General features: G+C 51.6%; 1 protein-coding gene across 2 annotated transcripts; it reads left to right on the forward strand.

Moving 5' to 3' along the window:
* The first annotated feature begins 2,736 nt into the window (after positions 1-2,736).
* CDKN1A (cyclin dependent kinase inhibitor 1A) lies at positions 2,737-14,690 on the forward strand. 2 transcript variants are annotated; one of them, XM_036766098.1, is made up of 3 exons: positions 2,737-2,928; positions 11,689-12,147; positions 13,258-14,690. In XM_036766098.1, exons 2-3 carry the CDS (start codon positions 11,703-11,705, stop codon positions 13,302-13,304), a joined length of 492 nt encoding a protein of 163 aa, XP_036621993.1. In that variant the 5' UTR covers positions 2,737-2,928; positions 11,689-11,702; the 3' UTR covers positions 13,305-14,690. The 2 variants fall into 2 exon arrangements, with proteins under 2 accessions (XP_036621993.1, XP_036621994.1); XM_036766099.1 differs by having other exon boundaries at positions 2,839-2,928; positions 11,693-12,147; positions 13,258-13,825.
* The last annotated feature ends 1,264 nt before the right edge of the window (positions 14,691-15,954 follow it).

Raw genomic sequence — 15,954 nt, forward strand, 5'->3', positions numbered from 1 at the left:
TACCCCCCAGGAGTGTGTTTCCTACTTGAAGTGACCCCAATCCGAAAAGTGTCTCATTGTTTTCTGTGGCCTTGGTTGCCAGAGGTTCAGTTGTGTCATGACAGGGGGCTGGCTGGTCTTTACCCCTGAAAGGGTTCTGGGAGAGGTGGATCCTAGGAGAAGGCCACCATTTCCAGAGTCTTCTTGCCCAGTTCTACCCCCCAACCCCAACCCTAGGGACAATAACAAGACCTCCCCTTCTCCTTACATAACTGTACCAGAGGTCAAACTGCCCTCAGCAGTGGAGGTCAAACTGTCCTCTGCACCTCCACTGCTATGGCCCTCCCCTGTCCCCACTTCCCACCCCCACCCCCACCTCCATTCAGTTGCTTTGAAAATATTCCTGGTTACAGCTCTAGGATATAATAATAAAAATGGAACACACACAATAACAAATACTTACATGTATTTAAGGCTTTAAGGGTTACCAAGCACTTTCCTTCATAACAGCCCCGTGAGATGACAATGCAAGCACCCCTATTTTACAGATGACTAAATCAAGGCTCAGAAAAGTGGCCATTTTGCTCAAGGTCACCTGACTGGAAGGGAGGAGACAGTGAGAGAGCCTGGGTTTGCATCGTGGTCTCTGGACCCATACTGCACTGCAGTGTTTCTTCCATATGCCCCCCTTCGGCTGCCATTTTGACCAGTTCAACCCTTGTGACTCCCTCCTGCCCGAGTTGTGGGAGCAGTTTGCATCCCTGAGACCAGTCTGCAGCCCAGCAGAGCTGCTCGGGTCTAGTGACCCCACTGGCCATTTGGAAGAGATGAGGGTGGGGTTGGGGGCTGTGATCCTTACCAGTGAGGCCTGCTTCTTTCTGCTCCAGAGCTCTAATGAGGACAGGAGGAATGAAGAAGCGCTCCTCTTCAGCTGCGGTCAGCAAACCCAGGGTCCAGTGCCTTTTTCGGAGAGCAAAGGAGAGAGAAGGGACAAGTCTGGGCAGAACTCTGCAGTCACTGAACCAACATCATCTTCCAGTCATTGTTAAGGCAAAGCCTGCATTCTATTTTGGTTTTTGGAGAGTTTCTGTCCAGATTCCCTACTCAGTCCTCAGCTGTTTTTTGGGCAGGAGCTTCAGGTATCTGAGGTGAGGAAAGAAAGGTAGAATTCATTGCTGGGATGGGGGAAGGGAGAAGAGAAGACATGGTTATTTTCTGTTTGTCCCAGCAGGCCAAGAGAGCAGTAATTTAGAATAGGGAAAAATTTCCTGTTTGGGGTTTTCAAAATGTTTTCCCCCCTTAATGGGAACATATTGATACTATCTTCCTCTCCCTCCCCTTCCCACTTCCGAAACAAAGGGCCATAAGATAACAGGGACTTTATCACATTACCTCTGTTCCAGGGATGACACCTTGAGACAAAGAGATAGCAAATCAGTGCCCTGGGCTGGAAAAGTGAATGATGTACATTCAGGTTCTGGCCTTTCAATCCACTTTGTGTGACCTGGGAAGTCTCCTCCACTACAGACCTCAGTTTCCTGAATGGAGGCCTCAGGTGATGCTATCCATTCATCAGCCCCATCCCCAGCCAGCTTCCCGATATTGTTCTTTGTTTCAGAGCAACTCAGGACTTACTTATATAGATCTGACCCTCCTCTTCATAGACCCACCAACTTTCTATCAGTAATTTTGTCACAGAATAACTTGGGCTAACCTCAGCTGGGTGAGGGTATGGAAATGCGGTTTGTTTTCCCTTGGATGTGGGCTAGCCTGGATTGGTTAACAAAACCAGTGTGATGAGAAGACGCTCTAATTAGGGGTCAAAGGACAGAGGGTAGCAGAAAGACCTTGGCATTTGAAGGCAGAGGACCTGGGTTCAGTCTCAGCACTTCCATTAGCTAGGCTTTGCTAGGTCTCTCCTCCACAGAAGGAGGGCGTTGGCCTGAACGGTCCCACTCTCCGAGGCTATGATTTCTTTCCTTCTGCAATCAATGTCAGATCTGATATCTAACTGAGGCAGGTGGCTCCTCAGTCAGAGCTTCTCCCAACCGCTTCTGTGCCACTTTTGGTCACGTTGTCCTATAAATTTTTCAGGGACATCCACCCCAAAGTTTCATAAATTTTCCTCTGGTTCTCTTTCTAGACACTGGGACGGTCCCTCATTCTCAGTACATCACCTGCCCAGGTCCTCTTCTAGTCACACACATTTATGGGGTATCATGGTGGTCCTTGTCCCAGGTCATTTAGGAGCCCCAGGAGGAGGACAGAGGAGGCCTTAAGAAAGGGCCAGAAAAGCCACAGAAAATGAAAGTGCATTAATTAGTATAAGATGTTAGTCAACTCTGAGAGGTGATCACTGCCATTAATTTCCTTCCATCTATTTCGGGGGGCTTGTGCGGCCAGCCAGCCAGGGCTTAAGAAGCTCTTTGCCTTCCTTTCAGGACCCTTGGGTCCTTCCCAGTGGGAATGGTGATTTTACAGCTCAAGTTTTCTGGGAAAGGCGACACGGGCGACAAATGTAGAACCACAAAAGTGTGTGTGTGTGCGCGTATGGCCGCCGTACGTGTGTCTGTGCCTGCGTGTGTTGCTCGGCCGGGTAAGACAGAGTTCGTGGCTGCCAGGCCCGGCTTCGCCCCTGCCCCCAGCCCTCGGGCTAGGCTGCGGAGACCGGCGGCCGCAGTCCCCAGCCCGCTTGTCACTCACTGGCTCGCCGAGCCTGGCGCCGCGCCCTGCTCCCCGGCTGAGCCCGGAGGGCGGGGTTTGGGTGGACTGCTCGGCGGAGGCTCAGCGGAGGCGGAGACTGGGCAGCTATAATAGGCTCCGAAGCCGGGCAGCGCAGCCAGAGGAGGAGGTGTGAGCGACGCCGCCGAACCGGGTTCGAGAGCCGGGGCAAGGGCAGGGACGCAGAGCAGGCGGGGCTCGATCGAGACATCCCGAGGGAGACAGGAGGTGAGCGGGGAGAGATTGGAGGAGTGGAAAGAGGCAGGATCTGAGGGTTGGAGAGGCCCTGGGTTCTCCTGTCCCTGGTGTGTGTGTGTGTGTGTGTGTGTGTGTGTGTGTGTGTGTGTGTGTGTGTGTGTGAGTGTGTGTGTGTGTGTAAGTGTGTGTGTGCTGGGTTCTCCTGTCCCTGGGGTGTGTGTGTGTGTGTGTGTGTGTGTGTGTAAGTGTGTGTGTGTGTGTGTGTGTGTGTGTGTGTGTGTGTGTAAGGACGGGGTCCGGCGTTCCCCCCGGCCGGGGGGCTGGCCTCTGCTTGGAGCGCCCCCTCCCCACCGATTTCTCTTCTTCTCTGGTAGCTACTGAATGGCCCGGCCCGGTCCGGCCCGGTCCCGGCGTGGCCCTTTCTCTGGGACCCAAGGAGGGGACGTTAGAGACAAGGGACAGGGTGGGGGGCGGGGGGCGGGATATCCCTAGAGCTCGTCCGCGTTAGAAAGGGGGTCTCACCCCGATTCGGGGACCCCGCCCGTTTCCTGCTTTCTCAGCAGCATAGTTGGGGGGAGCGAGAAGGGCGAGGAGCTGGAAGCCGAGGAGGACACCCCCCACCCCGATGCAAACCGGGCCCGGGCCAGGGGTGGGAGCCGACTTTCGGACTCTTCCCTGCTCCGGAGTCGGTGATGCCCGGCAGGTTAAAAGCTTAGGCCCGCCCCGGGGCGGGGATCCCCGGCCGATGGACCGGGGCAGGTTCCGAAGACAATGTCTCGGGGTCCCGGGGCGGGGATCCCCGGCCGATGGACCGGGGCAGGTTCCGAAGACAATGTCTCGGGGTCCCGGGGCGGGGATCCCCGGCCGATGGACCGGGGCAGGTTCCGAAGACAATGTCTCGGGGTCCCGGGGCGGGGATCCCCGGGCCGATGGACCGGGGCAGGTTCCGAAGACAATGTCTCGGGGTCCCGCAGGAGTGGCGCGATCCCAGCCGGCTACGGCGATGTCGCAGTTTCTCTCAGCGACAGGCACCACCCCTCTCCCCTCTCCTTTGGCACGGGAGACAGGGACCGAGGCCACCTCCCCTGCACCCCTCCCCGCCCGCCCGGCCCGGAATCCTTGTCCCCCGAGCCCCGCCCCCAGGCTAGCCCCTTCTCCCGGCCCGCCCGGCCAGCTCAGCTGCGGGGCTGGAGGGTGGTGTCGCCGGCCCCTGGGACGTGCGGGGACTTGTCCCTTACGGGAGGGGGAGCGGGAGGTGACTCACGGGTGACACGGAGACCCCGGGGAGTGGGGCGGGGTGAGGTCAGAGCCCCACCCCGGGGAGGAGAGCTGGGTTGGGGGGGAGTGTGGGGAGAGCTTCGCGGCTTCTGTGTGCCTCAGCCTCCGGAGCTAACCCTTAACAAAGGGAGGTGTGTGTGGGCATGGGGGGGCGGGGAAGGGGCTGGCCCCGGAGAGGAGTTGAGGGGACAGCGGCCAGAGACCTCTCCTAGGCTCCGGCTTTGTGAGGTTGCTCCTGGTCCAGGGAGGAGAAACCGAAGCTCTTGGAAAGCCGGGGCACCTGGGTGCCTGCGGTCTCTGTGCCTCGGTTTTCCTTGTGCAAAATGGGCACACTCATCCCCCCTCACTTTCCCGAGGCGTTCTCGAGATGGCCATCTCTTTCCGAGATGGACGACTCCTTTCTCGTTGACATCCCCCTCTAGTATCTGGACTCCTGCGGGCTTCTCGTCTCGGCTCCTGTCCGGGAGCCGGACCTTGCCCCTCCCAGAGCCAGGGGGGCGGGGACCTCAGGGAGGAGGGGAGTCGGGGGAGCCTCGCTGCTCCTTTGCTAGTGGGACCTGGGGATGTTCGATGCTGGGCCGATTGTCCCCCAGCCCCTAGGGCTGTCTGTGACCCAGTGACCAGAGTGGGGGTGGTAGTGGAGGCAGCGAAAGCACCTTTCCTACTTGGGTATTTCCGGTGTGTGTATGCAAACTACGAAGGCGTGTGTGTTTGTGTACTAGGGCTCCTGGCTCCGGATCCTGGCCAGCCTGGAGGACGTGCGCACGCACACACACACGCACACACACACACACACACACACGGACACGCACACACACACGCACACACACGTCACGTGCGTGCCCGCCCAGCAGATACTTGCAGAATCGCTTCGCTGGGCTTTGCACTGAATCGGATACTTTTCCGCAGGCGCTCTGCAGCCCCCTCCCCCCTCCGCCCCGGGCACGTCCCGAACAGTGGCGGGGTGTTGGTAGTCCTTTGGGTTTTGCTTCCCACTGCTATTTTTATTCCGCAGTTAACCAGTCGTCTCCCCGGCCGGACTGGGTGTGGGGCGCCTGCGCCCCCCGGCCGTGTCCGCCTTTGTCTGCCCGTGCCTCTGCCCGGCTCTGTCTTTGTTTGTGCACCGGGAGCCTTATTTTCCAACAGTGTCATGTGCACTTTCGGAAGCCCGGCTGGCTCAGCGTGACGTGTTCACATCCCTCTCCCCTCCCTGCGAGGACCCTCCCTTCCCCCTGCCCCTCCCCAGGAGCCTGTGACGTGCCTCCCTCCAAGTTTTGGCGGGCTGGCAGTTCAGGAAACTGACTCACTACAACTTCTCCCTTCTGGACTGTCCCGTGCCCTAGGCACCGGGGCAGGGTGCAGGGGTGGGGGGGGGTGGGGATTTCCTAGAGGCAGGCGCCCCCTCCTGGACCTGGGGCTGCATAGCCCAAAGAAGTTTCCCAAATGACTCTTGCCTAGGGGCCTTTTGTTTCCTGCGCCTCACTCCCAGAGAACCTTGTGTCCTGGGCTCAGCAGGCACGCACAGCCAGCCGGCATTTCATCACGCTCCCTACCCCGCTCTTGCCTCCGGATTGGCTCCACTTTGCAAAAATAACCCTTTCCTTACCGGGGTGGTGCCTTGAAATTTGTAGACTCGAGAGCTGATCCGTAGACAGGCATTTATTAAAGTCCTACTAGTCAGATTTGAGTATGAATTTAGTAAGTGCCTACCGCGGCCTAGGCCCTCAAGGAGCTAGAACAATCCCTTCATTTAATTAGAGTAGGGTATGTCCTGGTTGTTCAGTTATGTCTGACTCTCTGTGACCTCATTTGGGGTTTTCTTAGCAAAAAATACTGGAGTGTTTACCATTTCCCTCTGTAGCTCTTTTACAGACAAGGAAACTGAGGCAAACATGGGTAAGGGACTTGCCCAGGGTCACACAGCTAGTAAATGTCTAAGGTCACATTTGAACACAAGTCTCCTTGACTCCAGGCCCAGCAATATGCCCACTGTACCACCTAGCAGCCCTAGAGTAGTACTGAGACCCTAAAAGGGAAGTGACTTGTTCAAGGTCACACAACTAATAAATGTCTGAGCTGGGATTCAAACTCAAAGGCAAAAGTTGAGGCGGGGCCTTGATGCCCTGTAACTTCTCCCTACTGTGGAACATTTGTTCCAGTAGTAACATTAAGTGTCAACTTTACCACTTAACAAAGTCCCAGTCGTAGCCACCCAGGGTACCCCTTGGATTATAAGGACACTGAAAATAAGCCCTCTGTTCCTTTCCCCCAATCTTATTCCATTTAATCCTGTCCTGGGCTGGGGAGGGAGGGTCAGAAGGAATGGGGAAGGTCAGCACAGGATGTATTTCCCAGGGTATCTTGGGAGATGGGAATGGAATATACTGGAGAATGGGGCTCTGTCTACTGAGTGGGTGAAATGAGCCCTACTGGGAAGGAGCCCTATTCTGGCTTCGACGTCTTTGTGACTTGGAGGCAAGATATTTTCTTACTCTGGGCTTCTGTCTCTCCATCTTTAATGGGAAGGAGTTGGACTAGAAAAACTCTAAGATCTCTTCCATTCCTTCCATGTTATGATTCCGTGGCTGTAGCAAAAGGTGGGACACAGGCTTGGCACAGAGTCTGGCGTACAGTAGGCACTTAATAAATGTTTGTTGATTGGCCAACTGACTGATTCAAGCTCCTGCTGTCCCTAGGGTGGGGGGTCAACTCAGTGGGTATTTGTCTTTTGTGAAGGCACAAGCCTTGCTGTCCTAAAAACAGACTTCCTGCCCACGCTTGCCAGTAAACCCAGAAGCCTGGCTGATGTCAGGGCATGGAGTAGGGCGGGGGCAAATACCAGGGTCACCATCAATAGGTAAGTGTATTTTTTCTGGTCTTCTCTGATTCCAGATATAGGAGGAGCCTAGGAAGCTATGGAGGTAGGGGGCAACAGAAAGCCTGCTCAGATGTGGGTGTTTTGTTGATTTGGTGCTTGGAAATGTGGCCTCTTGGGGTCAAGCAGTTAAAAACCAGTGAGTTCAAAGTGTCTGGCCTGTTAGAATCACCTGATACGTCTGTTCAGGATGTAGCATGTCTCACAAGATATTACCCTCCCCTGATGGGCCCCTGCCCTGCCCTGCCCCATCCCATCCTACTAGTCATAGGACCCAGGTTTGAATATGATCTCTGTTAGTTATTACCTGTGTGACATGGGGCAAGTCACTTAACTCTCTGGGTCTCATTTTCCTCATCTCTAAAGTGGAAATGGCCTCTGAAGTCCCTCCTAGCTCTAAACATATGACCCTTTAATATAAGCCATTGTGTTCATGTTTGGGTTTGTGGGAGTATATTCTGGAGTATGTGTGCTACATTGGAAAGACTGTTGGACCTGGAGTCAGAAAGATCTGGGTTTGAATTTTGCCTCTGACCTTTTCTGGCAATGTGACCCTGGGCAAGTCATTCTCTGAGCTTTAATTTCCTTATCAGCAAAATCAAAATAATGAGAGTTCTGAGCCTCATGTGAGGCCGTGGATATAAAGCACTTGCAAAATTCCGGACCATTCCCACTACTGTCATTTACCATACATGTGGGTCTGTGGGCTTGTGTTAATGGCGCTTCATTTTCCTGGGCCTCTGTTTCATTATCTGTAAAATGGGTCAGTTGGATTAGATAGACATGAAGTCTCTTCTAGTTCCAGACATGGGATTCTCTGATCCCTCAGGCTAATGCTACCACCTCCTCTACCTGGGATCATTCTTAGACTTGAAATTCACAGGGAACCCTAGGCATCATTTACTCTAACCTCATCGTTTTACAGTTGAGGAGAGGTTGGTAGGTAGGCAGTAGGTAACAGAGCCAGCTTTGAACCCAGGTCTCCTGAATTCAACTCCGTTGTGTGCCACCCCACATAGTTCCAGAGCCTTTCCTTGGGCTGCTTTGTGCCCTTAGCCAATAGAAATCAGCACAAGGCAAGTGTCTGGGGCCTGCTTCTCCACTTAGTAGGAGGCCTGGGAAGGGAGGCCTGAGGAAAGGCAAGGTGGAAGGAATTTGTCCAACCCACACAGAAGTGGATAATCCTTCATATTTTTCAAAGGGGTTTCACGCCTTTCTTGATCCTCACCGCTGCCTTGTGAGAGAGACCTTCTACAGATGAGGAAACTGAGATGTGAAGAAAGGCAGTGATTTGGCCAGGGTCATGTTGCAAGTTGCTGGGTCAGAACTAGAACTAGAGCCTAGGTCTCTTGATTTCTAGTTCCTGGCTCTTTTTTCCTGTACTGGAAGGATGAGGGTAGTGGTGGTGGGCTGTGGGTTTAGAAAAAGCATTAAGTTGACTTTGCCAAGGACCAGTGCCTGCTGCTGGTGACGTTACAGGGGCACACACACACACAGCTGTGCTCCACCAGTCATCACCCCACCCCCATGGCCCAAAGGTTATTTTCAACACTTTAGTGCCACTTACTTCCTTGTAGGGCCGTCTAGGTTATGGGCAGAGAACCAGAAACTCTGGGTGAGGCAAGTTGGCACCAAGGTGCCTGGGAGGGTAGATCCCAGCCTGGGGAAGCCCCGAGAAAGAACATGGGTCCTTGTGGTTGTGGGCCTGTGCCAGTGTGTGTATGTGCTTCTGAGTGTGGGCCAGGTTGTGTCCTGTGTTCTGTGCGTTAGAAGCGGGAGGAAAGCACTGGCTTTGCTATCAAAGGACATCGGTTCCAATCCAGCCATTGTAGAGGCAGCTGGACCTGAGTTCAAATCTGGCCGTAGAGACTTAAAAGCAGTGTGACCCTGGGTGAGTCATTTAACCTCCGTTTGCTCAACTACAAGGTGGAGGTAATAATAGCGCCTACCTCAAAGGGTAGATAGATAACATTTGTAAAAGATAATACTTGTAAAAATGCCTGGCACATAGTAGGTGCTAGATAAATGCTTGTTCCCTTCCTCTGCCCTTCCCACTGTCATTTACTACCTGTGGGACCTTGGGCAAGTCACTTTAATCTCTGAGCCTCATTTTCCTCATATCTAAAATAGAGATGACCTCCAAGTTCCCTTCTGTGCCTGTGTGACTATGTGTTAAGGTTTGTCAGTCAGTCAACTGACGTTTATTAATCACCTACTATGTGCCAGGAATCATGCTAAGGGCTTCAGATACAAAGAAAAGCAAAAGACAGTCCTTGCCCTCAAGGAGCTCACAGTCTACTAGGGGAGACAACATGCAAATAGATCTGTACAAACAAACTGTATACAGAAAAAATAGGAAATCTTCAACAGAAGGAAGACTCTGGAATTTGGAGGGGTGGGTAAAGACTTCCTGTAGGAACCTGGGATTTTAACTGGGACTTGCCATACAGAGCGTGGTGGCCAAATCATTGGACTTGAGAGGGAGACCTGGGCCCTAATCCTGACTCTGCCTCGCTGTGGAACCTTGGGCAAGCCTCTTCATTCCTCTGAGCTTCAGTTTCCATCTCTGTAAAATGGAGACTAGCACTTACCTTACAGGATTATTGTGAAGGTCAAATGAGGGACTATATGTAAAGGTCTCGTAAAACACTGTTGTGTTTTTTTGCCCCTTGTTAGCCATGTTGCAAAAGAAAATGCAAACAGGGCAGCTAGGTGGCACAGTGAGTAGAGCACCGGCCCTGGAGCCAGGAGGACCTGAGTTCAAATCCTGCCTCAGACAGTTGACACTTATTAACTGTATGACCTTGGGCAAGTCATTTAACCCCAATTGCCTTGCCTCCCCCCCTCCAAAAAAAAAAGAAGATACAAACATACAAAGTATGTTTCACTCTGCATTTAATGTTCGTTTTCTCTCTGGAGGTAGATTTTTCATCATGGTGCTTTGTCTTGGATCGTTGTCTTGATCAGAGTAGCTAAGTCTTCCACAGTTGATCATTGTTTTAAAAAATGTTTATTTTTAGTTTACAACACTCAGTTCCACAGGTTTTTGAGTTGCAAAATTTCTCTCCCTCTCCACCCCGACAGCATGTAATCCGACGATCACTGTTACCGTATTGCTTTGCTGTGCACAATGTTCTCTTGGTTCTGCTTCCTTCGCTTTGTATCAGTTCATACAAGTCTTCCCATTTTTTTTCTGAAACCATCCTGCTTGTTGTTTCTTACAGCACAGTAGTATTCCATCACAATCATATACCACATTGTTCAGCCATTCCCACTTGATGGGCATTCCCTCGGTTTCCAGTTCTTTACCACCACCGAAAGAACTGCTATAAATGTTTTTGTACAAGTGGATCCTTTTCCCTTTTCTTTGATTTCTCTGGTATACACACCTAGTAGTGGCATTGCTGGGTCAAAGGGTATGCACAGGTTTATAGCCCTTTGGCCGTAGTTCTAAATTGTTCTCCAGAATGGTTGGACTAGTTCACAAGTCTACCAGCAGTGAATTAAACGCTGCTATATGATAACTTATTATTTAATATAACTGTGGGTCTGTGGGCTTATACCGGTTTGCCTGTGGTCTATGAATATGTGTAAGTCAAGGGCTGCAAACAGGAAGCTGGGACGTTGAACTTGGTTCTGAAGGCCAGAGGGGTAGGGCGATTGACAAATTTCCTAGTACAGGTCTTTCTGGTCTTAGTTTCCTTGGGGAAAGCGTAACCATTGTCTAGTTGAAGTAAGACCGGGGCTGAGAAATGAGGGCTGGGCCCTTGCTAAAACGTTTTCCACGGCTGTAACTCATACATACTTGTGAATTTCAAGCGTGTTTGAGCAATAAGCCAAGAGAACTAGCTGGTAATAAATCGATTCTAGTTGCAATTCTGTAAACATGATCTGTTAACTGCTACTGTGTCCAAGCCAACTCCAGGAAGGGGATGACAGGAAATCTGACTGAGTCTCAGCTCTTTCTTTTCCTTGCAATGTGACCTTGGGTAGGCCACTGCCTCTTTGGGCCTCAATCTCCTCGTCTGTGAAATGGAGATAGCAGTCTTTGCTTGCTTTCCCCGGGGATGCTGGGAGGTTCCGGTGACATGATGTCATAATGACGCTGTGCTTCTGTAAACATAAACATCCTGTCTTCAGGGATTTCCTGGAACCCCTCAAATGATACCAGTAATTATAGCTCTCCTTTCCACAAGGCTTGGAGGAGGGTTTCTAAAGTTGTAAGGGTTCTTACGATCATTTTACAGTGAGGAAACTGAGGCCCAGAATCAGAAAGTAAGGGGAGTCGGTGACAGAGCTGGGAAGGGGACTCGGGTCTCCTGGCTTTTTTTCTTTTCGGCGCTTGTGTGTACATGAGTGTTGCTGTGTATGTGTTGGGGTGGAGGGGTGGGGGTAGAGGAGGGTGTCTGTGGTAGGACTATGGGGAACTTTGGAGAGGAAGGCTGGTGCACTGGGGAAAATGCTAGATTTGGAGTCAGAATCCCAGCTGTATTATTTACTGACTTGGACCCTGGGCGAATCACTTAACTTGTCTGAAAAAAGGAGGGTTGATTTAGGTGGCTTCTAGAAGGTTCTTTGCAGCTCTCAATCTGTGTTCCTGAGTTCCCTAGTCAACTAAAGGTTATTTTGTCTCCCAGCCAGAGTCGTCGGCATGTCTGAGTCACCGAGCAGAACCCGTCAGATCCCCTGCAGTGGGAAGCTTTGTCGGAACCTCTTTGGACCTGTGGACCATGAGCAGCTGAAGCAGGACTGCCAAGACCTGATGCAGAGCTGCACCCAGGAGGCCCAGCGCCGATGGAACTTTGACTTCATCACCGAAACCCCCCTGGAGGGCGACTTTGCCTGGGAGAGGGTCCGAGGCCTGGATCTGCCCTCCATATATCGTCCATCGGGGCCATGGGGCAGGGAGGACCTGGGTGGGAAGAGGCCAAAGCCCCGGCCCAGCTCCCCAGCCCTGCTACAGATGTCCGCCCAGGGAGACCATGTGGACCTGTCCCTCTCCTGCACTGTAGTACCACTGACCCCAGAGCGGGAAGAAGGGTCCGCTGCTGGGACCTCCCAGCCAACCCGAAAGCACAAGCAGACTAGCATGACGGGTGAGTGGGTGAATGGGCTTGGGGAGGAAGGGACTACTTAGAACCACAGAATCTTATTATTCAAGGAGACCTTACTGGTATTTTATTTTTTATTTTTTTGGAAGGGGGAATGCAGGGCAATTGGTGTTAAGTGACTTGCCCAAGGTCACACAGCTAGGAAGTGTGTCAAGTGTCTGAGGTCGAATTTGAACTCAGGTCCTCCTGACTCCAGGGCGGGTGCTTTACTCGATGCACCACCTAGCTGCTCCTCTTACTGATCTTTTACTTCAGCTCCCCATAATTGTCAGATATCAGAGCTAGAAATAACTTCAGTGAGGCAGTGTGAAAGCAGCTCTGGATTCAGAGTCAAAAGCCCGAGTTTGAATCCCAACTCTCCTACTTAAGACTTGTGCTTCTTGGTTAAGTCCCTTAACCTCTATGGGCAACACTTTATTCTGTAAAGTTATGGGGTCAAGGGGCTGCTAAGTGGCCCAGTGATAGAGCACTGGCCATGAAGTCAGGAGGACCTGAGTTCAAATCCAGCCTCAGACACTGACTAGCTGTGTGACTCTGGGCAAGTCACTTAACCTCAATTGCCTCCAAAATAAAATTTTAAAAAAGATGGGAATGGACTAAATAATTTCTGACTGTTTTCTTCTAACTCTAATTCACCTGACCCTAGGTCTAGATTGTCTAGTTCAAACCCAAATCAGATGAGGAAACTAGGACCCAGAGGAGAGAATGACGTATAAACCTAGTGATGGCTTCTAAGGTCCCTTCCAGCCTTTGATTCTATGAAGGTCCCCATCAAGTCCTCTTTAGGAGGACAGGCACACTTCTGGGATCTGGGTTCTTTCACTTACTTGCTTTGGGTAAGACACAGGATGGGGAAGCATGGCAGATTGGAAGTCCTAAGAACTGTGTTCAAATCCTGTGCCAGTGACCAGGTCCCTCAGTCTCTCTGGGCCTTAGTAAAGTGGGAATGATAAATACTTTCACTCCCCGGCTTCCAAGGCTTTTGTGAGGAAAACACTTTGAAAAGCTTAAGTCAAAAACTTTGTGTCGTCTTTCTTTGCAAGGCTATGCTGACTTGACCACCCTTGGACTGTTTTTTCCCCTTTGTCTTAACAGATTTCTACCATTCAAAGCGAAGGCTCATCTACAAGAGAAAGCCGTGACTTGACGCTCCAATTTCTCTCTCTCTCGGGGTGATGATGACCACCCCAGTTCAGATACTCTGGCTTTTTTGTTTGTCAGTGTGTGTGTTTTAATTATTGTTTGTATTTTAATTTAAACTCCTCTTTGTATATATACGCTGTCTTCATGCTGGGTGGGCCCTGGCCTGCATAGCATGGAGAATATTTAAAAAAAACAAAAACACAAAAAACGACAGTGGAAAGCTAGCTGCGCCCCCGCTGTATAAGTCGGACTGTCGGGTATTTTTATGTTTTGAAACCTTATTTAAAATGTCCTTGTCTTATGTTTCCTCTATCCTATAAGATAGAATGAAGTTGGCCTCAGGCCAGAGATTGGTGTAGCTACAAAATGCTGCTAGCTTCCTTGCCTGTCGTTCCCTACCCGGGAACTCCTGGTTAGGCGACATGCCCAAGGGCAGTTATATCCCATCAGGTGTTGTGGAATTCTCCCGGGTTCTCTAAATTAAGTTAATTTTAATTTGAAAAAAAAAAATAAAAACAGATGGCACTTTGTTGGGAGGGCGGGGTGGGGGTAGGATTGGTAGGGGTGCAAAGTGACTGTCCTCCTCTGAGATGTCCAAAGCCAAGGGATGAAGGGCAGGGGTCCCACCCCATTGGCCTTTTGGCTTTGCTCTCTACTGACAGGTAGGGGAGAGAGTTGGTTCCTGTAGCGTTTCCCCTACCCCCTTCCTCTGTCATGCCTCTCTTTGCCTGCCCTCAGGCACTGGGTAGGCAGGTGGGCATCCATTCCCCAAAGGTGGACCAGCCAAGCTGCTCAGGGTCCCGGGTCCCTATTGGTGCTGTCCTGCCCTGCACTTTCTACAGAGTCCTAGCTGCCCTTCCGTGGCTAGGGTTTCCTCTTAGCTCTCCCCTCCCCCGCCATACCTTCCCCCGTTCCCCATTCCCTCCTTCCTCCTCCTTTCTCCTCTCCCTTCCCGTTGTACTTTGTGTAGCAGCTGAACAAGGTGAGGGTGGTTTGGAAGTGAGGCAGGGTGATGAGGATGTTCTGGCCTTTCTGGGGAAGGTGGGAGGGGCTGTTACTGACCGCATACAGAAGGAACAGGTTTCATTCCATCCTGGCTTTGCCCTGTCCCCAAAGTCCTGTGGACAAAACCCCAGCCTGGGCACTGACCCTAGAGGGGAGAGTAGGTAGCAAGCACTTGGAGTCTGTACCACACAATTGAGCACTTGGTTCTAGGCTCCCTTCTCTTGTTCTGGTTCATGTGTATGTCTCGGTCTCCTTAACTAGGCTGTAAGCCCTTTGAGGGCAGGGACAGTGTCATACTTCTCTGTATCCCACATGACCCCTAACGCAGGGTTGGGTATATAGCCGGTGCTCAGTAAATAATACTTATTGACCTAACCACACTTCTACGATGTTGTTGTCTTCTTTATCCCTTGGGTTTTGTTTGATTTTTTTAAACGTGGTTTTATCTCCAAATCTGGTAAAGTGGAAAATGGCTGGTTTGGGAATTTGAAGACCTAGGTTCAAACTTTTCTTCTCTGGGCCTCAGTTTTGTCATCTGTAAAATAAAAGACTTAGATGAGATGATCTCGGGTCCCTGCCAACTCTAAATCCTAGAGGCCCACCTTAAGGCAGCTTAGAGACAAGACATCCATTCCTACACATCAGCAGAGAACCACAAGGCTGTCTTCAAAGCAGGTGCAAACTGTGTATGCTCAGTGAGGGAAGAGTTGTCAGGGTAACTGGCATCCTTAGCATCAGGAATTCAGAGCTGTCAGGGTCATTCAGGGAGGGCTTCTTGGAAGAGACTTTGAAGGTAGGGAAAGGACAGGGCAATTGGTGGGAGAACAGGGGAGAGACGTAATCTGGTAAGAAACAGAAGAAACAAGCCATGGAATTCCAAGGTTGGAAGGGATCTTCTACATAGGTCACACTCCAATCTAGCTTAGAAATAGGGGTGCCCTCTGCAACACTCCCCACAGGTGGTCATATGCCACTTATTCCATGCTTGGAGGGATTTTTCACATCAAGCCCAAGACTGCGTTCTCTTCTTCTCTGCCAGTTTCCATCAGTAGCACATGGCAGAACAAGCTTCCGTAAGACCGTTTTCCAAATACTAGAAGACAGCTGTCAGGTCCCATAGGAGTAACTGGGGAGTCACTGGAAATGCTAGGGAGGAGTCAAGGAGGGAGAGATCTGGTGAGCCCTAGGAGGGGAGGGAAAGGTTCAGGTAAGGAGAGAAGGGGAGGGGCATGGTGTGGTAGGGAGGGATTGGGTTTGGTTCTGGAGAGAGATCGGGAGAGAGTTAGGGTTTGGTGAGGCAGGAGCCAGGCAGGGGCTTGGTGTGGTAGGGAGGGTTTGGTAGGGGAAGAACAGGGATGGGATCAGACTGGTAGAGCCTGGGATTACAGAGCAAGGGAGACAGGACAGGCAGAGTTTGTTGAGGAGGAGGGAAGGGTCTGAATGTGGTGGGCATGTGGTTTGGTTGGGGCAGGAGGGGAGGACAGAGTCCGGTGAGGGGAGGCTGAGTGTTGTGGGGAGATGGAGGGGAGAATATCTTAGGCTTGTGGGGTTCAGTGAGTTGGTGCGAGGCCTGAGGTGAACATGAGGGAGCATGTGTGGTGCAGGCTGGGTCGACGACTAAAGCAAAGGGCTGGACCTAGAGCA

This window comes from Trichosurus vulpecula, chromosome 7 (genome assembly GCF_011100635.1).
Source record: "Trichosurus vulpecula isolate mTriVul1 chromosome 7, mTriVul1.pri, whole genome shotgun sequence".
Taxonomy (NCBI): Eukaryota; Metazoa; Chordata; class Mammalia; order Diprotodontia; family Phalangeridae; genus Trichosurus; species Trichosurus vulpecula.